The following is a 26,790-nucleotide window of genomic DNA, read 5'->3' on the forward strand; positions in this document are numbered from 1 at the left end:
AGAGCCGATCAGCTGTGCAAACCTTTTGAAAAAAAGCTGCCATTGTGTACGAGTTGCATCAGTCTCCAGTTATGAGTCAGCATGCACCTTAGCGCGCGCTGCTGTGACCTTGAGTTGCACACGTGTGCGAGCACCACGTGGAAACGGATCACATCCGCTCCACGCAGACCTTTATTTCAGACCCTCAGGAATAGACTTACACCAGTCACAGCCGTGTGAGACTCTCAAATATCAGGGGTCTTCTGAGGTTTTCGGCGATCTTTGCACTTTTTACAAGGTCATTATAAAGCATTCTTTGCAGCATGTTGTAATGCATTGTTGCATGCATCTTTGCAATGCTAATGTTATTGATTTTTTTTGTGTGTGTTGTTTTCAAAACAAACCTGTTTAATGTACCTTATGTGGGTGACATGCATACTGCAATGCATTATAATGCAGAGTTTTACCATAATAATCCTTATAAATATGTAATATTTACATCAGAAATGATCACATTGGACTAACACTAAAAATAAAGGTTCTGCATGATGCCATAGAAGAACCTTTTTGTCTAAATGGTTCCATAAAGAACCTTTAACATCTGAAGAACCTTTCTGTTTCACAAAAGCTTCTTTGTGGCAAAAGAAGGTTCTTCAGATTATAAAAAAGGTAGGAAAGAGATGGTTCTTTAGAGAACCTTTGACTGAATGGTCCTTTGTGGAACCAAAAACGGATCTTCTATGGCATCGCTTGAAGAACCTTTTGAAGCACCTTTATTTTTAACAGTGAAAAGTGCTATTTTCATCTGGAAATTAGATTATTATGCTGAATTTTTCTAAATTTTGGACAGAAATTTAATCAACTCATTCATTTTTTTTTTAATGTCTTTAACAAAAGCACTCAAGGGCAGCATGAATTGCAAAATGTAGGTCAAAATATTTCTTACAAATACAGGCCATAATGTTTCTGTAAATGTTTATAAAATGCTTGTGAAAATATGTCTCCTCCTTGCTGCAAAAATGTTTCAATAGCTTGACTTTTCTCAACTGTTTGCATCTAATATTTACCTAATATTACTTTTTTTGGCATATATACTTACAAATTAATGTGCAGTTACTGTGCATATTGCAAATAAGGTGTTTATATGATCAAAAATTTGGGAACAATTTACAATAAGGTTGGATTTGTTAACATTAGTTAACTGCATTGGTTAACATGACATAACAATGAAAAATACTTACACAGCATTTATTAATCTTAGTTAATGCTCATTTCAGCATTTACTAATACATTATTAAAATCAAAAGTTGTTAGTCAATATTATTTCCTGGACTTGAGCTAACATGGACAATGAATAGTCATCAAATAGTTTTTTTCATTAACTTATTTTTACCAAGATTAGTGAATACTATATCAAATATATTGCTCATTGTTAGTTAATATTAGTTAAAGCATTCCTAATGTAAAGTCCAAAAACTGAAATGAATATATGCATATGTTGGCTGTCTTTTTGAGATTTCTGGAATAATGTCTTCCTCTTGCATAGCAAATGGTTTATGCATTTACATGATGCATGCAAAAATGTTAATAGGACTGAATCCTGATTTATATTGTAATACTGTTGTGCATGTAAACAGAGTAATTGTAAACTATTAATGTTATTAACCTCGTAAATATACAAATTAGAAAATAATCCCAGGGTTTACAAATGTACAGAAGTAAAATCACATAAACTTACCTCTTACTTACTACAGAGTAATGAACCAATTCCTTTTCTTTCTCTCTTGCAGGTTCTACTGGGATTTCACCATGCTTCTCTTCATGGTGGGCAACCTGATCATTATTCCCGTTGGCATCACCTTCTTCAAAGACGAGACGACCACGCCATGGATCCTCTTCAACGTGGTCTCTGACACCTTCTTCCTCATGGACCTGGCGCTCAACTTCCGCACGGGCATCATTATCGAGGACAATTCCAACATCATCCTGGACCCCAAGACCATCAAGAAGACGTACCTGAAGACCTGGTTTATTGTGGACTTTGTCTCATCCATTCCGGTGGATTATATCTTCCTGATCGTGGAGAAGGGCATAGACTCAGAGGTGTATAAGACGGCGCGAGCCCTGAGGATTGTGCGTTTCACTAAAATCCTGAGCTTGCTGAGGCTGCTGCGTCTCTCTCGGCTTATCCGCTACATTCACCAGTGGGAAGAGGTACGTCAACAGTCACCACCGCAGTCTCACATACAGTATATACCCACATCAAATGCATATACACAAAGAGCCATATATATAATTTCTGTTAGATATGGACCCTCCACCATACAAGAAAAAATATCATGCTTTGGCAAATTATAATTATGACATCAAAAAGTCATAAAAGTAAAAATTATGAGATAAAAGGTCATAAATATGTAATTACGTATGTCAGAAATGATGAGGTCATAATTATGACGTAAGTCAAATTATGAGATAAAAAGTCATAACTATGACATAAAACAGAAATTATGAGATAAAAAGTAAATTGAGATAAAAAGTGACTTATGATGTAAAAGTAATTTATGGTGTAAAAAGTCATAATCATTACATAAAAAACCTCTTAATTATGACATCAAAAGCAAACATTATGAGATAAGTGATAATTATGAAATAAAAAGTTGAAACTGAGAGAAAAGGTAAACTGAGATAAGTCTAAATAATGTCGTAAGTGTCGATATGACAAATAGTTAAAATTGAGATAAAAAATGTCATGATTATGACAAAAAACTATATTATTATGACAAAAACCGGTTATGACAAGTTATAATTATGAGATAAAAGTCTTATGACATTAAAAGTGAAAATTATAAGATGAAAAATCAAAATTATGAAATAAAAAAACTTGGAATTAAAACAGTCAATATTTGTTATAATCATGAATTTAGCTGTTTATTTCACAAATTTCATCTCATAAAATTGACTTTTTAAAATTTGACTTTCAGTGTAAATCATAATTATGATTTACCAAAGCATGACTTTTTTTCTTATCTGGCTAAAATGTGCTTCCATAGTTATATATATGATCTTAATATTTAAAAAATTATTTACACTACAAGTACACAGTGTTTTAATGAATGTGGTTTGCTATGGAACCACATACAGGTATTAAAACTGCATCAGCTTCAGTGTGAACTCTGCATGCTCTGTACATTATCTGAATGAAATATGAGCACGAGTGGAAGGTTATTCTCCTGGCAGACACAAATGGACTGTGGATGTTTAGACATGCTTAATAGAAATAGAGGATGTGAAGTGTGCGGAGATGTGCCAGTCCCAGTTGGCACAGTTGAACCATGGGCCTACCGGGCCAAAACCACTCAGATATTGCTCTTTTATACCTTTAACTGAGTTTTCAGTTAAACTTTGTTTAAAGTTGCAATGAAACAGTAGTAGTGACAGATCTTTTTCTGTATTATGATGTACACCTGAGTGAATTTTTGCATAAGATTATCGAAAAAAAGTGTTGGGTGGGAACTTGGTTCTAATCGAGCGGCAACCTCGCACTCTCTCTCGTGAAGCCAATAAGGAATTGACTAAAACTGCAATTCATCGACTGGCCGCTTGAGGCTGGCTGTAAAAGGGAGTCAGTCCCATAGACTCCACATGATAAAATGCCCAACTTTACAGCAGAAAAAAACATGTTTACAGCCTGGTGCAAAAAATGATTTTGGTCTATATAGCTAATTTAATTTGACATTTTGGTCTATATAGCTAATTAAATGACAACTGTGAGGGGGGTGAATTTTTTTTATAACTCATCCGTTTAAATTATATTAAGCCTTAAAGTTCTGCATAATTAAGGGCGTGGCCACGTGAGTGACAGGTGGATGCCGCTGCTGACAATGCCGTCGCGCTAGGTGGGCGTGGCTTCAGCAACCAGCTCCCGCCTTTTTGCCCATTTTCGATTATCCAGGAGAGTCGCGCGGAGACGCGCTGCCAAGATGGTGACGGCCCGCTCTGCACACTTTGAGCTTCAAAACCGCTCTTCAGGAGTCTATGGGTGACGTCACGGACACATGTTTTTATACAGTCTATGGTTCTAATGCATCAGTTGTTGATTGTGTGTTGAGATGTGGGCGTGGCACTCAAATGATGAATGTGAGCAGGGGCGTGGTTTAAGACTAACTGACCAGAGAAGCAGTTATGACATTTTGATTAAACATTACAAGGTCAAAGCATTTTTAAAATATTAAACATGCATGGATGAATTGTTCACAAGTTCAGTAGCATGCATTTAGAAAATAGACTTTAAGGATCAGCTTTGTCCTTGATTTTCTCCTAAAATCCTTGAATTAATAATAATAATACATTTATACAAAATTTTTTGACGTATTAAAACATACATCAAAAGTACAGAGCAGCGTATTTTGTCTCTGATGAGAAATATGTGAGTTCTTTGACCCTTAATTACTTTGGATTCTTGGTGTGGTGGGCTCTTTTTCTTAGGAGAAACTTGTGAGAAGCAAAAGTCTCTCATTAAATCTGATGTAATCTTCTTGCTGTCCTGGAGAAACAGTTGATATTACAGAAATGTTGTTTCTGATTTTTCTGTTCTATGGGTGCAGAGCCCTGCCGAGAGCAGATGGGGACTTTAACACTGATTAATTGATCACAAACGTGTTGATGGTTGTCTTGTCAAAGTCCAGACAGACTCAAGCGGAGTTCTGACGGCTCTTTGAAACAGTTCAGTCACACTTTTGTCTCTAATTAAAACTGCGTGTCAAAGCCTCCATCAGTCAATGAGTTTCTGACTGGACTCTTGAATGGACATCACTGTGTTTGGAAAACAAGTTGATATATGTTATTTCTGCAATGATGTTGTTGACAATATATAATTAAGCAACATTTGGACTGCTTCAAGTTGACAAAGTAGCATTTAAAATGTACAGTCTCTTCTGAGAACGTGAATCAAAGTAAATCAAAGTGGATTTACAAAGTTTTGATGTTTTTTTTTTTTTTTGAGCAGCAAAATTTGTCAATTATTTTTCATTTCTTAAGTTCTGTGTATTTATTTTTAAACCCTATTTTGTTTGTGTCATCACAAAAAATCTCTGTGTGTCATTTGTATGTTTTGACAATTAAAAAATGTGAGGCCAGTAAAATATATTTATTTTTTAAATTAATGCTGTTATTCAGCAAAAAGATGCGAAGACATGTAAAGACATTTATAATGTTAAAAAAGATTTCTATGTCAAATAAGTTCCTTTTTTTTTTACTTTCTATTCATCAAAGACTCCTGAAAAATAAAAACGCATGATGTTTTCCACAGAAATATGAACTGTTTTCAACATTAATAATAATCAGGAATGTTTCAAATCATTCAAATCAAATCAAATCAAATCAAATCCATAATTTAAATCAATCAAAGTCAGTTTTGACCACAGGAATAAATCATATTTTACAAAATATTCATATAGAAAACAGATAATTTAAACTGCAATCATATTTCACACTATTGCTGTTTTTACTGTATTTTCATCAAATAAATGCAGCCTTGGTGAGAGTAACATTAAAATTGTGTTCCTTTAATGGAAATGACTATTTGTACTCATTAAGAAACATTAAGATATGTATATTTGTTCAGCTATATCATTCAGCCATAATAGAAACTGTCACAAAATAAAGATCTCAGCTTAATAAATTAATTTGTTTTAAGACAAATAGTTGGTCTTAATTAACATTGACTCTTCAGTGCAATTTAAATCCCTTAACAATTGACTTAATTAACACGTATTATGCTTGCAGTATGATAATCAGCTACCCATAAAAAAAAAATTAAGGGTCTTTCGCTTTGGGTTATTTGGGATTACCACTGATGTGAGTTTAAACGTTCCCAGAGGTAATGCATTTTATTTGACCCGGAAAATAGTTTGTTCATTAAACACAAACATGAGTTAGACTGAACTCCTGTTGTTCATCAATAACTCCCTCCAGATCGAACAGAATAACCCCCAGGTCTAGAGCACTGAAGTACGATAGCTATCTTTTATCAATTAAAATGCTTCGGGTGGTGCAGTCAGGAGCAGCTACTTTGCATAATTATGAGGTTGCGATTGGTAATTTGTCTGCAATGTGCAATTAGACCAATGCTGAACAGAGACCTGCCTTGTTAACTTTCTGCTGGGCTGCTGTAGGAAGCCCCACTCGGTTCAGAAATACACGGTCAAGCCAGCCGTGATTGAAATTAGTGTGCGCTGTATACTGTGATTACGGTAATTTCAGGAACAACACAGAGAGAACGTGCTTTCAGAGCACTTTCCATTTATACGCCCAGAAATGAGAGATAATATAACAAGATGACATTTCTCCAGATTTTTTTGTACTTCCTTAATGTCCGTGTCATTTATTGGTTTTTGACGGTTGTGTGTACTATATTTTTCTTTAAAGATCACCTTTCAAATCATTGTTTTATGTAGATGAGTTACATCGGGATTCGTAGAAAACAGACAAAATAAAGTATTTAGTCTTTCTAAATACCTGAATTGCTTTTTCATTTGTTTTACTGTACAAGAATGACAGTTACTCTTGAATGCATTTTTATGTAATGAGTTTTAATGTCTGCTCTGAAAGTGAACACCAATAACAAAATAAGTTTACAATGAGAAAAAAAAATAGCATTTATTTTGCTCCAGAGGCCTGTAAAGAACTAATTTCTATTAAAACAATGCTTGGTTTTTATAGGGGGCGTCTGATACAATATGCAAACTCATATGAAACCATTTTACTGCATCGTTTTTGAGATATGGGACATTATTAGAGGGCTATAAGGATCTAATTTCTAATAAGTAGAGAAAACCAATGGTCAGTTCTTATAGGAGATGTCCCATACTATATACACACCTCATATGAAACCATTTTACTGCAGCATTTTGAAGATATGGGATTATTTAGAAGGATCCCATACAGAAACCGACCATTCATTTCTTCTACTTATTAGAAATGGGGTCTTTAAAGCCCTCTAAAGTGTAATAATGTCCCATATCTTGAAAACACTGTATTAACATGTTTTCAAATGGGGTGTGCATATAGAATGGGATGTCCCATACAAGAACTTGCCATTCATTTCTTCTACTTATGAGAAATGGGGTCTTTATAGCCTTTTAAAGTGTAATAATGTTCCATATCTCATAAACTCATTTGAGGTGTGCAATGGGACGTCCTGTATAAGAACTGATCATTGGTTTTCTCTGCTTATTAGAATTTTAGTCTTTATAGCCCTCCAAAATATAACAATGTCCCATATCTTGAAAATTCTGCAGTACAGTGGTTTCATATGAGGTATGTATATACTGTAGAATGGGACGTCCCATATAGAAATAGTTAATTGGCTTTTTTCTGCTTATTAGAAATGGGGTCTTTATAGTCCTCTAAACTGTAATAATGTCCCATATCTCGAAAACTCTGCTTTAGGGACATCCCCTAAACTGTTCATTGTCTTTTTCTACTTATTACAAATGAGGTCTTTATAGGCCTCAGAAGTAGAATAATGTTAATAACAGTATTAATAACATTTTTCAACTTTTTGTTATTGGTGTTTAGAGCAGACCTTAAACCTCATTACATAAAAATGCATTCAAGAGTAATTATTGTACAGTAAAACAAAGGAAAACAGCAATTCAGGTATTTAGAAAGATGAAATACTTCATTATGTCTGTTTTCTATGAATCCTGCTGTAACTCATCTCTTTGTATAATTTAGCCTTGTATGTACAAATGCTTGCTTTTTCCAATAGCAACAAAAAGCGCCTACAAACAGAGCTCATGAAGTAAACCTAGAAACCTTGAGTTTTATTTTAGCTTCTTCAGGTCAATGTTTTGGTTTCTAAAGAAAAAGACAAAAAGTTATTTGTGAAAATTAATATTTTATTTATTTATTTATTTTTATTACAACACACATTTATTTCGGGAACACTTTACTGTTTGTTTTTAATTAGTTAACAGTAGCTAATGTATCAGATATCATAAATTAATCATGAACAATAATTTATACAGTATTTATTTTACAAATCTATTATTGTTCATTTTTATTTAATGTTCATTCGTAATGCTTTAACTAATGTTCATTTATACTTGAAATGTAACCGCTTGAAATGTTAAAAATGTATTAGTCTATGCACAAATTTATATTATACATACAATTAATAAATGCTGTAGAAGTTAATGATACCTAATACATTACCTAATGTTAATAGAAATGCATTGTAAAGTGCTTTTTTCCTATTTCTTAATAGCCAAGTGTGTAATTTTTGCATCTCTAGTGGCACCAAACTGAATTGCAAAAAACAACAACAACGAAAAAGCAACAACAACAACAACAACAAAAAAAAAAACACTTTATTTATTTGAAGTAGAAATCTTTTCTTTCTTTTTTTTTTTTTCTACATTATAAATGCTTCTACTGTAACTTTTGGTTAACTTGATGCATCCTTAATTTAAAAAAGTATAATTTTTTTAACATGTCTTATGGTGTAAAGCTATACAAATTATTATTTATTTTATTAAAAAAATTTTTTTGCAATCAGCATTTTATTATTTTATTATAAATGTTATAATTTTATATATTTAATATCTTTAATATTTCGTTTTTTTTTGCCATCTCAGTTGCTTGTTAATGAAGGTTCAGTGTTGATTAGACATCTAATCTAGCGGTACGCCACAGAACTCTGCTGTAATTATATTATCCTTATGATTATTTGTTCTGAGCGCTGTTTTCTTTCACCTGGAAGAGCCACTTAATGCACTGAGATTTTTGAGTCAGATAAGTTTAAACAGAAAATGAAGCTGTTGCATCAATAAGCATTTTGAATAGATTTGTTGTTATGCCAAACCAACCGGAGTCACTCTGTGCATGTGAAGAAGGTAAACAAAGACATGCAATGGCTTAATATTACAGTAGATGAATGTGTGTAAAATGAAAGAAACACAGCTTGATCAGTCCAAGAGCTGGCCTTTGAGACAGGTTTGTAAAATGACCAACAGTTTGTTTTGGTTTTATTCCCCATTTAGATGCAAGATCTGAATTGATGATGCCACAGTGATGGACTGGTGTTGAAGTATTTGGTCTGCCAACAGTTTTACAGAAACATAGACATTTAAAAAATGCCAGACAATGCATGCAGACATATCTACTGTTTAAAAGTTTGTGGTTGTTTTTGAAAGAAGTCTCTTCTGCTCACCAAGGCTACATTTATTTGATCAAACATACAATAAAAACACCAAAATTGTGAAATGTTATTTCAGTTTTAAAAAAAACTTTTCTATTATAATATATTGTAAAATGTAATTTATTCCTGTGAAGCAAAGCTGAATTTTCAGCATCATTACTCCAGTCTTCACTGTCACATGATCCTTCAGAAATCATTCTGATAAGGCCTATACTGATTTTCTTGACAACTAGTTCATTTGATGAACTGCAGCAGGAAGGTCGATTGCCAGGACTGAGTTCTGTATCCTGCTCTACAGGAAGTAAAGCTCCTCTGCGCTCCAGCAAATCCCAGCTGTCCTCATGGAAACCAGATACGGGATCCAAATGAGAGTGAATCTCTTAGTTAGCGTTTGCACTGAAAACCGGCTCAAGAAATTGAGTTATACAGAGTGAAGGAACAAATCATCATCTGAATCCCAGACAAAGCAAAGGCACAAACAATTGAAGTTAACTCTATAAAACTGGATTCTTTTGTGTTCTATATAGTTAATGAGTTCTGATAGAGTAATTGTCAGATGTTTGGAAACATAATGATTTTAAATGTTTTTAATGAAGACTCTTCTGCTCACCAAGGCTGCATGCATTTATGTGCTCTAACATACAGAAAAACACCAAAAATGTGAAATATTATTTCAATTTAATATAGTTGTTTTCTATTTAAATATATTTTAAAATGTTATTTATTCCTGTGATGCAAAGCTGAATTTTCAGCATCATTACTCCAGTCTTCAGTGTCACATGATCCTTCAGAAATCATTCTAATATGATTTTAGTATATTAGTAAACAAATGCAATAATACACTAGCTGATTAGCCTGTTTTGATGATCCAAAGCTTCCTATTGAGATTATTCATCTTAAAAAAGCTTAATGATGTTTCATTTAATGTGATTTATGGAGGCATATGTTCAGTTGGAGGTTCTCAGTGTCCATGAGGCGTGTAGTGAGTGTCTCACTGTGTAGTTGTCTGCTGACTGATGGGACGCTTTGAGCAGTAACAAATGTCCTGTGTCTGATGGTCATTTGATGTGGAAGATGTTCAATGAGGCTTATTAATCACGTTAGGTTTTCAGGGCCTGAGTCAATGTCTCTACAAAGAGCAGGTCAATAGAAAAGCCTTCTGAAGGATCCCTGAACTTGATCCAGGAGCTGTTTGTGTTGTCTGATGGACTCTGTGAACATCAGTGTCGGGGAATGTTACTTTTAAGTCTTGTGTTATATTATTGAATGACCAATGATGTCAACTTGTTCTTTTGAGTTTTTATTTTACTTGATTTGACTTTACTGCAAAAAGGCACAGTGCAAGTCCATACATTATGTATTTGTTGTCATTGTCTGACACACAAAATGTTGTTTTATTTATTTTGTTATTTTTCTTTATAATTTATTTTATTTTGATGAAAAGGCATAGTGCAAGTCCATACATCATCATTTGTTGCCGCTGTCAAACAGACAACTTTTTTTTTTATCCATGCGTAACCACAAACACTAGCGAACACATTTACAAAATGGTATTACTTGATAACAAAGATTAAATCGTACATGCAAATTTCTCTTGAAGTGACTCTGATGTTGCTAGATGCTGTCTCATTTGTTTATCCACTTTGATATTCTGTAGAGCATAGATGAAATATCTGCTTCTGAAAACAGGAAGAGAGAGGGATGAGAAGGAGACCTTTGGGTACATTTCAGCATGCACAGAGGTCTGATTAGCTACATGCAAAGTATCTTTCTCTTTCCACAAAATAAACCCCGGAGGTTTCATGCGTAGCTGCTGTTGGGCTTTAGACAAACCCTCTGGACAACCAAGTGCCAGAAAGTCTGATCTAAAAATCTACTGAAAAAACACTGTAATATATGGAGGAGATATGTGTAAGGCAAAGATTAACTCGATTAAAAGATTAACTCTGTTCTCATCACCTGCTCCGTGTCTACGATTTCCTATCAACCTGCAAGGCAGTAACCACCCTTATTTAAGTATTCATCCATTCATACTGTGCTATATCAGCTCTACTTATATTTATATTTATGCATTTAGCAGACACTTTTATCTAAAGCGACTTACAGTGCATTCAGGCTATACATTTTGTTTTGTTTTTAATCAGTATTTATCTCCATCTGTTGTTTACATATTGCTGCAATAAATTATTTAAACTGCTATCTGTCCTTCTGAGTTCTTCTGATATATATATATATATATATATATATATATATATATATATATATATATATTTCAAGTAAAACTTTATTTGGTTTTATTTATTTTATATACATGTTATATGGTATATAACATTAAAGAATAATCATAAACCTTAAATTCAATTTGATTAATTATAGTGATTATATTCAGGGCCGGCGCGTGCCTATAGGCGAACTAGGCAGCCGCCTAGGGCGGCAGCTCAGCCAGGGCGGCAAGAGAGAGAGAAGGCGAGAGAGAGAGAGAATTTTTTTTTTTATTATTTGTTTGTTTTACATTAGGTTACAATTATCGCACTTATATCAACAGCATTTTTTCCCACTCCATTAGTATAAATTTAAATTAACTTTAAATTTAGAATAAAAATTCCCGCCCGGCTGCGCCCTGCCCCCACCCCACTTAGAGCGGCATCGATATGCGTGCAAAATACGTTAATGTATATTCAAATATGTCAAAACGAATAAAATTATCTGGTCATGAGTACAAAAGACGACGGCTTTTAAAAGAGCAAGCACTGGAGAAACAAAGAGGCTCCTTTTTGAAATTCATCGCCTCTGGAAGTCAAGAGGACAGCATAGTAAAAATCAGCAGCGACCATGCTAATGACAGCGAAGGTGTGGACGTTAGTAGTAATGTCCTGGAGGAGGCAGACTAGAGCTGAAGATCTTTGCCCGAACCCGACGGGACCCGATGGGACCCGACGGGTTCGGTCGGGTTCGGGCTTAATTTATATCATCTTATGCGGGCTCGGGCCGGGCTCGGGCTTGCGCTCCGGTTTACAAGGTAAACGAGCGGGCATGTCATGCGTTTCGATTAGCGCGAAAAAGATGCGAAAATGGATGCTGAGTAGGTGTAACAGAGGCTTGCCTCTGGCGATTATGTTTTGGTTCCACCAGCAACTTAAGCAAAGTCTGAGGTGTGGAAAAGTTCTGACCATGTTTATAATGAGAAGAATGAATGAATAATGACGCACCATCAGTGAGCGAGGAACGCGCTGAAGACCTCTACAGTGGATTCAATAATTTTCCTCCACAAAAACATGTAGGCTTAGCCTAATCTTTGTGAGTAAAGGTTTTTCAAATGATAACTAATTATTCATTGAGTCTTAAATGCATAATGTGGACAGAGTAGGCTATTTACGCTAATATTGGCATTATTCTTTTATTAAATGTCAGCTGCTGGCGAAGCAAATCTGTCGGATCTTTATCTTAACTTCGTTATTGCCAAATACCCATCTTAATTTAAAATTTATCTTAACTTATTTTGTTAAAAAGACTCGTTTTTATTGGTGCGTTGGTCTATTTATAGGCTAAATGAGCCTATGCCTATATTTAGAGTGCTGAGATGTTACGATGTTACAGAGGACTTATTTTATTTCTTTATGCCAACTTCCAAGTGGTCTAGTCTACGTTAGTTATGAATAAATTATGTTAAAACATGTATAAATGATTCATTGTTGACACAAGGAAAAAGAGCTGTGTGTGCGCACATTTGAATAATGTCGGGCTGTAAACGGGTTCGGGCTTTTAAAAAGCTGTCAATCAAAATGTACTTGTCGGGCTCGGGCCGAAAAATGTCGGGCTCGGGTCCTGTCGGGCTTAACTTTTATGGCCCGATTACAGCTCTAAGGCAGACAGCTTAGCCATAACTAGCTCGTCTGATGAGGGACAGACGGAACAGCAGGGAGAAATATTACCCCTCAGAAGGTGAGGAAATATGTCACGATCCCGGCAAATGGCCAGCAGTAATAAATCCTGGACTTAAAGACACTTTGGTACAGGGAGGGCCACATCAAACCAAATGAATTATTTTCCCAAAAGACAGTTGGAACAGGAGATTTTCAGAGGCATATTACAGTCGCACATTAGCTAACGGGGAGAAACTTGACAGACCATGGCTGGTTTATTCTATTAGCAAGGACGCAACGTTTTGCTTTTGTTGTAAACTTTTTTGTGAAAGCGAGAGAAAGTCTGCTCTGGCTAAAGACGGTGTCTTAGTGTAATTTTATAGATAAAGAAAATATTAATTTGTGTTACATGCATCTTAAGGATATCTAATTGTGAGTGTGAGGTGGGGGCGGCACGATCGTGCTCTGCCTAGAGCGGCATTTGAGCTTGCGCCGGCCCTGATTATATTTAATTATACAAATGCATTAAACAAATGCATTAACTAATGTTTATAAAAAATTGTAAGATGTTATAATTTTCTATTTTATTATATGTGTGTGTGTGTATATACAGTATGTATATACAGTGAAGTATGTCTCCAGTGGCCCCAAATGGAATTGCACAAAAAAGAAATAATAAAAAATACTGTTCTCAGACACACGCATTTGTATTTTTGAAATTTCACAAGCTTCTTCAAATGTCGTGTTGTGATTCTCCCCTTGCAGATCTTCCATATGACGTATGACCTGGCGAGCGCAGTGATGCGGATTATTAACCTGATAGCGATGATGCTGTTGCTGTGTCACTGGGACGGGTGCCTGCAGTTTCTGGTGCCCATGCTGCAAGACTTCCCCTCCGACTGCTGGGTCTCCCTCAACAAGATGGTGGTATGTTTTTAACTTTCCATTTTTATGTTTTTCACGAATGCACCTTTGCACATACATTACAAAAGACTGCAGGGAATGAGACTGTCTGTCAGGCCAACTCGACATGTGGCACGAAACAATACTGCACCCTACAATGCTAATATTAAGAAAATTGGTTCACAAAGCGAATATCCATGTAGGGTAATTGAACTGAATGAAACTGAATTCTATTAACCTGAATCTATTTGCTGATATTACCTGATTTTCATTGACCAGCTAAATTAAGTTTCCCAGGTGTCTGTTGGATTTAGATGTTGTCTGCTACATTTAATAATGTTTATCTTTTCAGGATGAAATTTATCTACAGCACGTACAAGAAGAAAACTTTATTTCTCAGAGGTTGTTCTTTAATAGCTCTGGAGACTTAATGTTTTCAGTGTTAAGTAGGTGCCACAGTAAAAGTATAGAGATATACTTCAATGTAGATCATTGGATGAGACATGTTTGAGTTCATACTGACTCTAGAGGAGACACGTAAGATCACTGGGGGTTTTCTCTCAGAGAGAGAAACATCTAAGAAGCAGGAGACTTTAAGAAAATTCACAATTTGTTCTCCTTTTAATCTCGTTACCTAGGAAAGCAATTGAAGTATTTGAGATATTTCATTGTTTAGACATTATGTTTGAGATATAATGTATCTGGGAACCTGAGCACAGTTTGAGACATTGTTGAGATCTCATCTGAAACTCCAAAGGAGATGCGTGCAAGATTACTGAAGTTTTTCTTTTTTAGGACAGATACATCTGAGAAGGAGGAGACTTCAGAAAAGTCTCAGTTTGTGCTCCATTTAAACTCATTGTTATTTAGGAGAAACAATTGAGATTACAATTTTTTGATATTATGTTTAAGATGTATTTTGTTTGCAAATCTGAGCACAGTATGAGACATTATTGATATCGCTTCTGAAACTGTAGTGGAGACACATGTGAGATTACTGGAGTCTTTTCCTTAGGAGAAACACCTGAGAAACAGGAGACTGTTTTTTTCTCCATTTAATCTAATTGTCTAGAAGAAACGGTAGAGGTATTTGAGGTATTAAAATTTTTAGACATTATGTTTGAGATATAATGTATCTGGAAGTCTGAGCACAGTTTGAGACATTGTCGAGATCTCGTCTGAAACTCAAGCAGAGACACATGTGAGATTACTGGAGTTTTTCACTTTTAGGACAGAAACATCTGAGAATCAAAAGACAATTCTCAGTTTGTTCCCAATTTAATCTAATTGTTGTCTAGGAGAAACTACTGAAGTACTTGAGATAATTACAAGTTTAGAAATGTTGTTTGCGATATAATGTATCTTTGCAAAATGAGCATAGTTTGAGATTGAGATCTCATCTGAAACTCTGGAGGAGGCACATGTGAGATTACTTTTTTCAGGAGAAACATCTGAGAAGCAAGAGACTTCAGAAAAGTGTTCTTAATTTAATATCATTGTTATCTAGGATAAACAATTGAGATATTTGAGGTTATAATTTTTCAGTATTATGTGAGATATGTATTTTTTCAAATCTGAGCACAGTATGAGACATTGTTGAGATCTCTTCTGAAACTAGAGGAGATTCTCCATTTGTTCTACATTTAATCACATTGTTGTCCAGGAAAACCAATTGAGGTACCTGAGATATTAAGATTTTTAGATATTACGTTTGAGATATAACATATCTGTAAATCGGAGCACAGTTTGAGACATTGTTGAGATCTCTTATGAAACTCTGGAAGAGACGCGTGAGATATCTTGAGTCTTTTTGTTCTCCTTTTAATTTTGTTGTCTTGGTGCAGCAGTTGAGTTGTTTGAGATATTAACATTTTTAGATTTATGTTTGAGATATAATGTGTCTTTGAAAATTCTGAGCATAGTTTGAGACATTGTTGAGATATTTTGAAACTCTAGTGGAGATACATGAGAAATTACTTTTCTTTTCAGGGGAAACAAATAGATCTTGTTTGTGATTTTTCTCTGTGACAGACAGTGGGGACTTCATCAGAGTCTCATCTCAGTTAAGTGATTTTCCCAGGTTTCTGTGTTTTTTTTCCTGTCTTTTTGTCTTCTTTCATTGAGTTTTCCGCACTAGTCCTCTAGTTCATACAGCATCTCTCTACTGAAGTGTGTGATAAAACTATGTGAGTAAGAGTGTTGTTGCTCAGCTCTGGGCTGTTTGGTGTAGATGAGATGAGACGGGGTGATGGCAGTGGACATAAAAGTGTGTGTGTGTGTAAACGTTCAGGTTTAGAGATGTGCCAAAGCAGCTGTGCTCTTTGTACATCTCTCAAACAGACATGAAAGAACTTGTTTAGAGGGCCAGACATGACACACACTCAAACACACACCCCTGATACAAAAACATTTGGATAGTTTGCACGAAAATGAAAATTCACATCTCTTATGTCAGTCTGACCCCATATGCTCTTCTTTTACACAACAGCTTTGTGCTAATAATTTTGATTACTATACATCTCATCCAGTTAGGCCTTTGGATATGGTCTATTTGCAAAAGTTGAAATATTTCAAATATTTCCCATACTCACTTCCAGTCTGTTTTTTCTGGTCTATTTGTTGGAGATAGTGTATATAGGTATATAGGTATAAAGTATATAGGCTCAAATTTTAATGCATGCTGACTTTAAGATGTCATAATTCAATTTTTATAGTGTTAAAGTTGATCTGATGCTGATATAAGTTTGTTTGATGTGTTGTGTAATGGACGTTACTGCTGTTGTTTTCGCTCAGTCTCTGTGGGTACAGAAGGTTTGTGATGATGTCACACGTCCCTCTGGAGATTAGAGAATGAGTGAAAGATAGAGAGAATGTGAGATGGCAGTGAGGGCAGAGTAGTGTCACGTCCATAGTGCAAGGTCAGAGAACGAGAACTTGGTCGGTCACAATTTTTACATAATCATCTGATTTCATTTGATCTAATTGCAATTATTTGAGATAATCACAATCATTGTTCACTTCAATTTAATCACATATTGACCTACAAAAAAAGGGTACTTTATGGGTCATTCTTTGAAACAGGTGCCATTTATGTTGCTGTTGTAGGCCTGCATTACATTATTATAAAAGTTTGGGGATAGTAAGATTTTGTTTAGTTTTTTTTTCTTCTTCTAATTAATACATGTAGAAAGGTTGCATTAAAATGATCAAAAGTGACATTACAGACATTTACAAAAGATTCTAATTCTAATGTTCTTTTGAACTTTCTATTCATCAAAGATTAATAAAAAAAAATTTCCACAAAAATTCTGAAGCAGCACAGCTGTTTTCAACAGATAATCAGAAATGTTTCTTGAGCAGCAAATCAGCACATTAGAATGATTTCTGAAGAATCGTGTGACACTGCATGACTTTTGCACATTTTAAAATGTATTAGAAACGGCACAGTGACAAAGTTGAATCTAATCTAATACAATAATGCAATTTATTGAGACTTATATTTTTTCTAATAGAATGCTTAAAATAGAATAAAAATTACATAAACGGCACTGTATCATTAAATGACCTTTATTAGTTAAAAATATTTTTATTCATGTCATTCAGTATAATATTAAGTGAAAAAGTTCACTGTGAAAAAAAGACTCGAGGTCTGTGTGAATTAAGCTTATGCTGTAATAGATATGAGCAAATAAGACATACATGAACCACAGTTATTTATTTTAGCAATTAAATGTCAGCCAAAACTGAATAACTGTGACAGTCCTATCTGAATCTGTCAGGAAAAAGGAGCATGCCACTGAAGACGATGAGAACACAAAGTAGGCAGTAAATCAAATGCAAAGGGGAGGCTGGAATAGATGCAGGCTTTGGCCTCTGGAGAGCTTCTACACTGAGTGCTTGACATCTCGTATTATTTGTGTGCGGTGCGCATGCAGAAACAGACCATCCATCTTCAGTAAACGCATCCTAAAGGACGTCATTGGTCTTACTGGAACTGCACACGCACATACTGGATCAACACAGAAACTACCGTCAGCGTTTGAAGACATTAACGTTTTTTGTCAGTCTCTGACAGCACAGATTATGATGGATAGATTAGCATTTGGAGAGTTTCTATAACTCTTAATACCATTTATATGAAGGTAGTAAGATGTGAGGATTTGCAGTTACATGTTGCAAACAGCAGGGAAGGCGATCACTGTATGGAAAATCTTTTGAATTATTGTTCTTATGTGAATTATTATCTTCTCAGGGAGGTTGATGATATGATGATAAATCAAAGCATGGCGAGGCATCTGAACTGCACATGCAGTGAATCATCTGTAAACAAATGCTGATGCACTGCTGTGTGTGTGTGTGTGTGTGTGTGTGTCTGCCTCTGTGTACTGTATGTTGCTCGGTGCTAAAATAAATCTACTAGGATAGCAGGAAGTTGAGGATACACTAACATCAGTTGAAACATAGCTGGAGGGTTTAAACATATACATAAAGAATAGTCAGGGATACTCATTCAGAACATGCAATAAAGTGTGTGTGTGTGTGTGTAATATATATATGTATATATATTAGGGGTGGAATGGTATACAGATGTCACAGTTCGGTACATACTTCGGTTCGGGGGTCACGGTTCGATACGATTTCGGTACATTATTTTAATTTATTTTGAACAGACAGTAGTACAAATTAAAAAAAAAATCAACTAGATGTAAAAATACAAAATATTATTACATTCTGTTAAATATATATAATCTGCAGTACGTGTATACATACAAGGAATACATTCTTAAAATATATTTGATTTAGCTTACAGATAAGCAGGGGAAAAACAGTGTGACGTAACGTACCCTATATATGCTGAGTTTCAGTTCATTTTTGTGACAGGCCTAACTTGTTCACAGAAAGGAAACTCAAATGGCAGAAAGCAACATCCTATTTGATTTCTTTATTTTACAAAAGCACAATTTTATGTTTTCATTGTGTGTATACAAATAAAAGCAGACATTTATACAGTGATTCATTATTTAAAAGACAATAAGTGTTTAAAGTTGATTCTGTTGGTATAAGGAAACACACACACACACACACACACACACACACACACACACACACACACACACACAAAACACCAGTTCCAGCATTGCTAAATTAATAGCACAGTTGGTACTTCATCAAAATAAAATACAGTGAATTAAACATCAGCGCGCCTGCCTCTGTGTCGCCGTTGTAACTGAAATACAAAGCCTATAATTTACATAATAGTTTAGCATTCAGATACGTTACATAGCAAATATGGAAATATTATGGAATATTTGGATTTGTGCCAATGAGAGAGGTAGGATACCTGAGCACAAAGCTCTATTTCACAAAAAGTTGAGTGCACAAGCCTTTAAAGTATACTCCTTTGCCAGTATGTGAGAGACACATTCAGAATCAGCACATGGTCACTGTCTAGTGGGCTTTGTTTTCAAGTGCACAACTCACGGCATTCACTGTTCTTCTGCGGGCGCCCCCTTCTGAATTGGGGGTGAATTGCCTGTATTCGTTGTAAGGCCTCATGCACCAAACAGAGATGTCCATACCATGATGGTTCAGTACGAATACATGTATTGTTCCACCCCTAATATATATATATATATATATATATATATATATATATATATATATATATATATATACTGTGTGTGTGTGTATATATATATATATATATATATATATATATATATGTGTATGTATGTGTGTGTGTGTGTGTGTGTATAATCAAATGGGGGCTCTTCCAGGATACACACATATTGCTTGTTCTAAGCATGAATGTGTATATATCAGGCAATAAAGCTTTTATAGTTTGGGGTCAGTAAGATCCCTGTAAGTCTCTTCTGCTCACTAAGGCTGCAGAAAATATTTTATTATTATCATTGTTAAAATGTGGAAACCATGATACATTTTTTTCAGAATTCTCTGAATCTCTTTAAATACAAATTTAAAAAGAACATCATTTATTTGAAACAGAAATCTTTTGTAACATTATAAATGTCTGTACTGTCACATTTGATCAATTTAATGCGTCCTTGCTGAATAAAAGTGTTATTTTGTTTTAAAAAAATAGGAAAATCTCACTGACCCCAAATTTTTAAAAATGTTTACTGTATATAGGCTAAACAGTATATATAAGTCTCAGCTTGAATTGCCTGATCTAATTAAATGCGATCAGTTTTCCTGTGGTGTGTCTGGAGTTTATATACTGTGTGTGTGTGTGTGTGTGTGTGTGTGTGTGTTTAGACTCAGATGTGTAAGTATGTTATTTCTCTCCCTCTGAGAAAAACCCTCCAGAGACTCAAAGATGCTCTCAGTCCTCTCACCATACATGCCTTCAGCCCTCCTGGGCAAAACATGCAGCTAACATGAGTTTCTGAGCGCTCACATTATGGGCTGCTTCCTAGAATCCATTTTAATTTGATTTAATCAAGGCTGACTGCTCCTTACTCCAAAATGTGTTATTTTTAATGCCATAATGTAGTACATAGTTTACATAAATAATTTGTTTAGTCAACATGAAAATCATGAAAAATAATTTTCCTGATCATATCGGAAACTTAATGCATCACCTCTAGTAAGACTTTTGTGTTCGGATGACTTCACCTTATTTTCAACTCTTATTTTCATATACTTCCTTCTCATTCAACCACTTCAGATAATAACTTAAAAAAATCCTGTTTCACTCTGACATAATTTTGCAGAAGTATCAAAATATATGATAGTTAGGTTTTATTTTGATAATACTAAACGTATATAATTTACCCTGGACTGATACTGCTGTTTTCACTAATATATTTATCAGCGTGACCTTTCAAATGGCCTGTCAAAAGGAAAGAACCCAAATGTAATTTCTTTAATATCTTTTTTTTCTCCCAAACACCAATGGAATTAAATGGAGATTTATGCTGAAATCTTGTGCTTCTTAGATGCAATATCATGTGTCTCCTCCAGAGTTTCAGAAGAGATCTCAACAATGTCTCACACTGTGCAAAGAGTTGCCTTCTTATGTCTCAATCGTATGTGTCAATCAAGAACTTTTTCCCTAAAAGTCTGAGTTAGAATACTTTGCAAGAACATGATTATAAACACAAAAAGGCTGTGAAAGTGAGTAGATGTTTATCTGTTCGCTTTGATGAATTGTCCCAGACAACCTCTGTAGTCCCATTTAGACACTTATTAGTAACTACCTTCTTCAAGACAATTAAAAAAAGTAACAAGGCTTTAATGTTGTATTTTGTGTTGTAGAATACAGCATGAATATATCTTAAGCTTGTATTTGCCACAGACCTTATTTCAGGCATGTTAAATTTAATTATTCTATTTTTGCATTATATTATATTATATTATATTCATATTTATTTATTTATTTATTTATTTATTTATTTATTTATTTATTTATTTATTTATTTATTCATTTTCAAAAGGTGTATTTCAGAGTTTGGGTTAGTCTAGTTACAGATGGGAAGTTCTTGCAGTTGATATGTTGCCTATGCATATGACCATACTACTCATTACTGGCAAAATGTAACCTTGAATGCTTTGCAAGTCATTTTTGATCAAAACATCTGCCAAATGCACAAATGTATGTAGATGTACTTTTTTCCTGTATGGTGGGCAGTATGACAAAATCTCATATCATGGTATGAGTAATCTTATATAACAATATATTTTGAATGTGACTAATGCACCAGAAGTGACATCGACCATGATTTTTTTAACATCTCTTTCTTGGCTGATTATGTGATCAGTCTGGGTTTATTTCAGGGAAGTAACCAAAAACCCTTTGGAACCATTTCCAAATTTTGGCCGAAAAAAATATGTCATTTCTTATAACTGCTGTATCTTTTAAAGGTCAAGAGGGGACAAATAACCTTTTTGTGTCATACAAAACCAATCAGAAATGTAATCCTGCTTTCTTCTGTAATTTACTCGCATCTGAATGTATTCCTCCTGAAGAGCAGACGCACGTATAGTATCATTACCCCAGGATGCTTTTCCGCCTGACTGCCGCATTCATTTTTCAGATGAAAAACCGCACTGACTTGGTCAGACGTGAAGATGAATGGCTCGGTGAAGAGATGTTGGATTGTCTTGGCTGAGATTAAAAACATATATTACACAGCATCTGGTGTCTGGGGCCTGGGCAGCAGCGCGTGTCGAGGACTGCTGTACGTTTAGATAAACTATTTTAAATAGAGTCAGAACAGGCTGGCGGCCCGACTGCACTATTACAGGCAGAATCCAAAAGTCTCAGCTTATCGGCCGCAGGGCACATGTGTCTGTATGGTTAATGAATGTCTTCCCATAATGCCTCTTGTCCTATCACTGGGGACCAGGGCATGAATGAGCGAAGGAATGAGAGAGTGATCAAGAAAGTGTCTCCCTTTCCCTAAGGCTCATTCACTCCTATTTTCTCTTCCTTTTTGTTACATACTTTTTCTCAATTTCATACTTCAATATATTGAAATGAATTGCAATAAGCCCATGGAAGGAGTCTAGACAGCAGGCTGGAGAATTGGATTGTGTCTGTGTGTGTGTGTGTGTGTCGGGGGGGGGTGTGTGGGTGTGTGTGTCTGTGCATGCTCAGATGTGTGCTGACTTAATGGCTACTTAATTTGTGAATTTCTTTTATTATTGCATTATTTATTTTCTTTTCATTCGTTTGTTTGCATTTCATTTTATTCTATTATTTATTTTAATGAGTCTTTTTTCATTTATTTCAGTTAATTTTAATTTCCATATTCATTCATTTATTCATTCATTCATTAGTTTCTTTTATTTTTATATAATTTTATTCTATAATTTATTATATTATATTATTTATTTCCTTTATCCATTTATTTATTTATTAAATAGATTTTTTTCAGTAATTTTATTTCATTTAATGTCAATATTCTATTAGTTATTAATTCATTACATTTTATTTCATTTTGTTCTGTTATTTCTTTTTATTTATTGATTTATTTTCAATTCCAGAAGGTGTATTTCAGGGTTTGGATTAGTCTAGTTACAGATGGAAATTCCTTGCAAAGGATATTAGTATATTTAGAGCATACTACCATACTACTCATATTACTGGCAAGAAAGCAAGCAATAAATAAATAAATAAATAAACCTTAAATGCTCTAAGTAATTTTGGATTAAATCTGTCAAATGCATGAATGCACCTGTATGTAAATGTACTATGTTTGCTGTAGGGTGGATGGTATGACCTAAATCTCATATCATGGTATGAGTAATCTTATATAACAATATATATTGTGATCTGCCAAACGTAATGACTTTTGCATACAAAATTGTATAAAAAAAAGATCATGTGACAGCATAGCGTTCTATTGTTTGAAAGAGTTATTGTTATAAGTATGTGAAACAATTGGTATTACTAAACCAACCAGTAGATGCACAGTATGCTAGTATTGCAACACAATATCTCTTTCCGTGTATGTGTGTGTGTCTTGTGCTCCAGTGTGGGCTCTCTACTTCTTGTGTTTAAGGCAAAGTGCTCTCGACTCATGTATAATTCAGGCCTGTTCAGTCCAGTGTTCCTACAGTGACCTGCTCCCTCTGTCTTTAACACTTTCCCCATTTCCCCTTTTTTCATTTCTCAGTCCTTTTCTTCTTCCCTTTAACTTTGCATGCCACTGAAAAGTCTTGGGGGAGAAAAGTATGCAGGCTATGTTTGCAGTTGAATACTACTTACTCCATACTGCATACTGTGGGATCCAAAAGACTGAGGCCACATTAAAAACCTGGTCCTTTCATTTACACTTGGAAATAAAGAGAAAGTTTTAGGATTTTGAAACAAAGAAGTTAAGAGTGGTGTCCAGTTATCATCTGGGAATTAATAGTTATTTTTGCATTTTCAATCCAATTCTGAGTAAAACATTCTAACATTGGCAGCCAGAGTCATGAAAGGTCAAGTCAAGTGTATTGCAGACTGCAAAACTTGCACACTGTGCACCCAAAAATTAAAATTCACTGAAAATGTACTCACCCTAATGTCATCCAAGATGTAGATGAGTTTGTTTCTTCATCAGATTTGGAGAAATGTAGTATTACATCACTTGCTCACCAATGGATCCTCTGCAGTGAATGGGTGCCGTCAGAATGAGAGTCCAAACAGCTGATAAAAACATCACAATAATCCACAAGTAATCTACACCACTCCAGTCCATCAGTTAATGTCTTGTGAAGAGAAAAGTTGTGTGTTTGTAAGTGTTTGTCATTGTTATTTTAACTTTAAACCATTGCTTCTGGCGAAAATATGAGTCCTTAATCCATAATAACGCTTCCTCCAGTGAAAAGGTCCATCTGTTGTCCATCTGTTGTCTCTCTCGTCAAAATCCACTCACATATTTGTTTAGAGCTGTTTTGTCTTGTAATCGTTGCTTGATCTGTGATCTAATTCAGACGAGAAGACTTTTTCTCTGAAAAAAGCAATGTTATGGATAGAGGACTTCTCAAAAATGTCTCGATAGTTTTTTTCTTACAAACACAGCTTTTTTTTTCTTCAAGATGTTAACTGATGGACTGGAGTGGTGTGGGTTACTTGTGGATTATTGTGATGTTTTTATCAGCTGTTTGGACTCTCATTTTGACGGCACCCATTCACTGCAGAGCATCCATTGGTGAGCAAGTGATGGAATGCTACATTTCTCAAAATTTGTTATGATTAAGAAACAAACTCATCTACATTTCGGATGACCTGAGGGTAAGGACATTTTCAGCAAATTTTCATTTTTGAGTGAACTATTCCTTTAATGGAATCACGATGGGATGCAATAGATCCAGTTTTTTCTCTCCTCAGTTCAGGAGTTTGAGCTTTTGGGCAGAGGACAGCAACCGTAATTAATCTCGCCTTGGGAATTAGCCGGATGTCAGCACAAGTGATGCAGCAGACACATTTTTAAAAAGGGCACATTTAATGGCTTCTTGTTTGAGACTGCTGGCAGACCCTCACCACACACTGATCTCTGTTGTCCCGAGACGCCTCATGGCTGGCCGTTCTGCAGCTAATTGCTTTATTTATTATGGTTCAGAAAGCGGCTCAGTAGACATTTCGGTTATAATATGAATTGCATACAGTATACAAAAACATACACCATATCTCTTTATTATTTTCTTTTCCGATTTGGAATCAGTGCAAAAATTGCTTCACTTTTGAACCTATAGCTTGAAAAAAATGTATAACCAGTAAAAAATTGTAAATAATATATTTTTTTGAATCATTATGCAATCAGACTACCAAATATAACAACATTAGATATCACAATATAGTATTTTTTTTACTGAAAATTAGACATAAAATCTATTTATACACTGTAAAAACATTTTTCAAAGTAAAAAAACAAAAAAAAAACAAAAACACTTTCTGATTGAAAATTTCTTATACACTAATTTAATTAAAATATTTTTTTCCAGTGTATATTAGGTAACCATATAAAACTATTTCTTTACTTTTTTTGATAATGCATTAAATAATATACTTTATCTCTTCCTTCTTGGAATTTGATAATGCAATATATATACATATTTTTTAATTATGTGATCAGTCTCTCTGTTATGACATTTGTATTCAAAATTATATTCAAAATGCAAAATGACCATGTTGATTTTCCACATGATAAATGGCACTTGCTTAATTAAACATGCAGTGTAGTTTGGTCATGTGACAACATTGTAGCATTCTACAGTTTGAAAAATTTCTTACATATTTACACTGTTTTACTGTTTATTTATCTCTGTGAGGTTCAAATTTGAAGCTGTTTTTGCACTGATTCCAGATTATTTTTAGTTTGTTATGAATAATCTTATTTGTTAGCTTGCATCTATCAAATTTAAATAAAAATAAAACATTGTGAATAATATAGTTTGAGCCATGTTTGAAGCTGTGCATGACAATTCTGTCATCATTTATTCACCCTTATGTCGTCATAAACTTGTATGACTTCAAAAAGAGATCTTTAACAAATTCTTGATGCCTTTTCCCACTATATAAAAATGTATGGAACAATTGTAGCGCAAAGTCATAGACTGCTGCTTCTTACTGGTATGCTGCTTTTAGATTGGCAGTAGGTGTTGTGAATGGCAATTACATGCTGTTTATGTTCAGTGTTTGTCTCTCTTTTTCTGCAGAACGACACGTGGAGTGAGCTGTACTCGTTTGCCGTGTTTAAAGCCATGAGTCACATGTTGTGCATAGGTTACGGTCGTCAAGCTCCGGAGAGTCTCTCTGATATCTGGCTGACGATGCTCAGCATGATCGTCGGTGCCACCTGCTACGCCGTCTTCATCGGACATGCCACTGCCCTCATCCAATCTCTGGACTCCTCACGACGCCAGTACCAGGAGAAGGTAAAGCAACTGTGAAAGCACGTGGAATTAATCGACTAATAAAACAAATAGTTGCAGATGTAAGCTTCATAAGGGAGGTGCAGTTGCCAAATGAATCCTTCTGTGGATTCTGTTTGAATTAGAACTGAGTCTAAATCAGAATCATAATTAACTCACTTAATGAATCAATGTGTCACTTCGGCGGCCATCTGGGAAACAACCTTGGGCAGGTGTTTTTATCTAGGAAGGGAGCCTGTTTCCGCCACAGGATAAAAAAAATTAAAAAAGGAAATTGTGATTTTGGTCAAAACTTTTTTTTTACTCATAATTCTTAGTTTGTATCTCACTATTGACAATTATAACTATATTCTCACAATATATATTTAAAATCTCACATCACAACTCACAATTCTAACCTCCCTTTTTTCAATTCTGAGGAAAAAAAGTTTATACTGTAACTTGCAATTTTGAGTTTAC

At 34.7% G+C, this 26,790-nt stretch overlaps 1 protein-coding gene across 1 annotated transcript in view; it reads left to right on the plus strand.

Annotated features, from left to right (window-relative positions):
- Positions 1–26,540, plus strand: part of LOC109054240 (potassium/sodium hyperpolarization-activated cyclic nucleotide-gated channel 2) — a gene marked incomplete at its 5' end in the record, with an annotated part of 28,812 nt that extends 2,272 nt beyond the window's left edge. The window contains 3 exons of the mRNA XM_042712909.1: positions 1,770–2,193; positions 13,810–13,971; positions 26,116–26,540. Coding sequence (XP_042568843.1) covers positions 1,770–2,193; positions 13,810–13,971; positions 26,116–26,349 — 820 coding nt within the window. The remainder of the gene's footprint in view (positions 1–1,769; positions 2,194–13,809; positions 13,972–26,115) is intronic.
- Between the last annotated feature and the right edge of the window lie 250 nt (positions 26,541–26,790).

The sequence above is a fragment of the Cyprinus carpio genome, chromosome A2 (assembly GCF_018340385.1).
Source record: "Cyprinus carpio isolate SPL01 chromosome A2, ASM1834038v1, whole genome shotgun sequence".
NCBI classification, from domain to species: domain Eukaryota; kingdom Metazoa; phylum Chordata; class Actinopteri; order Cypriniformes; family Cyprinidae; genus Cyprinus; species Cyprinus carpio.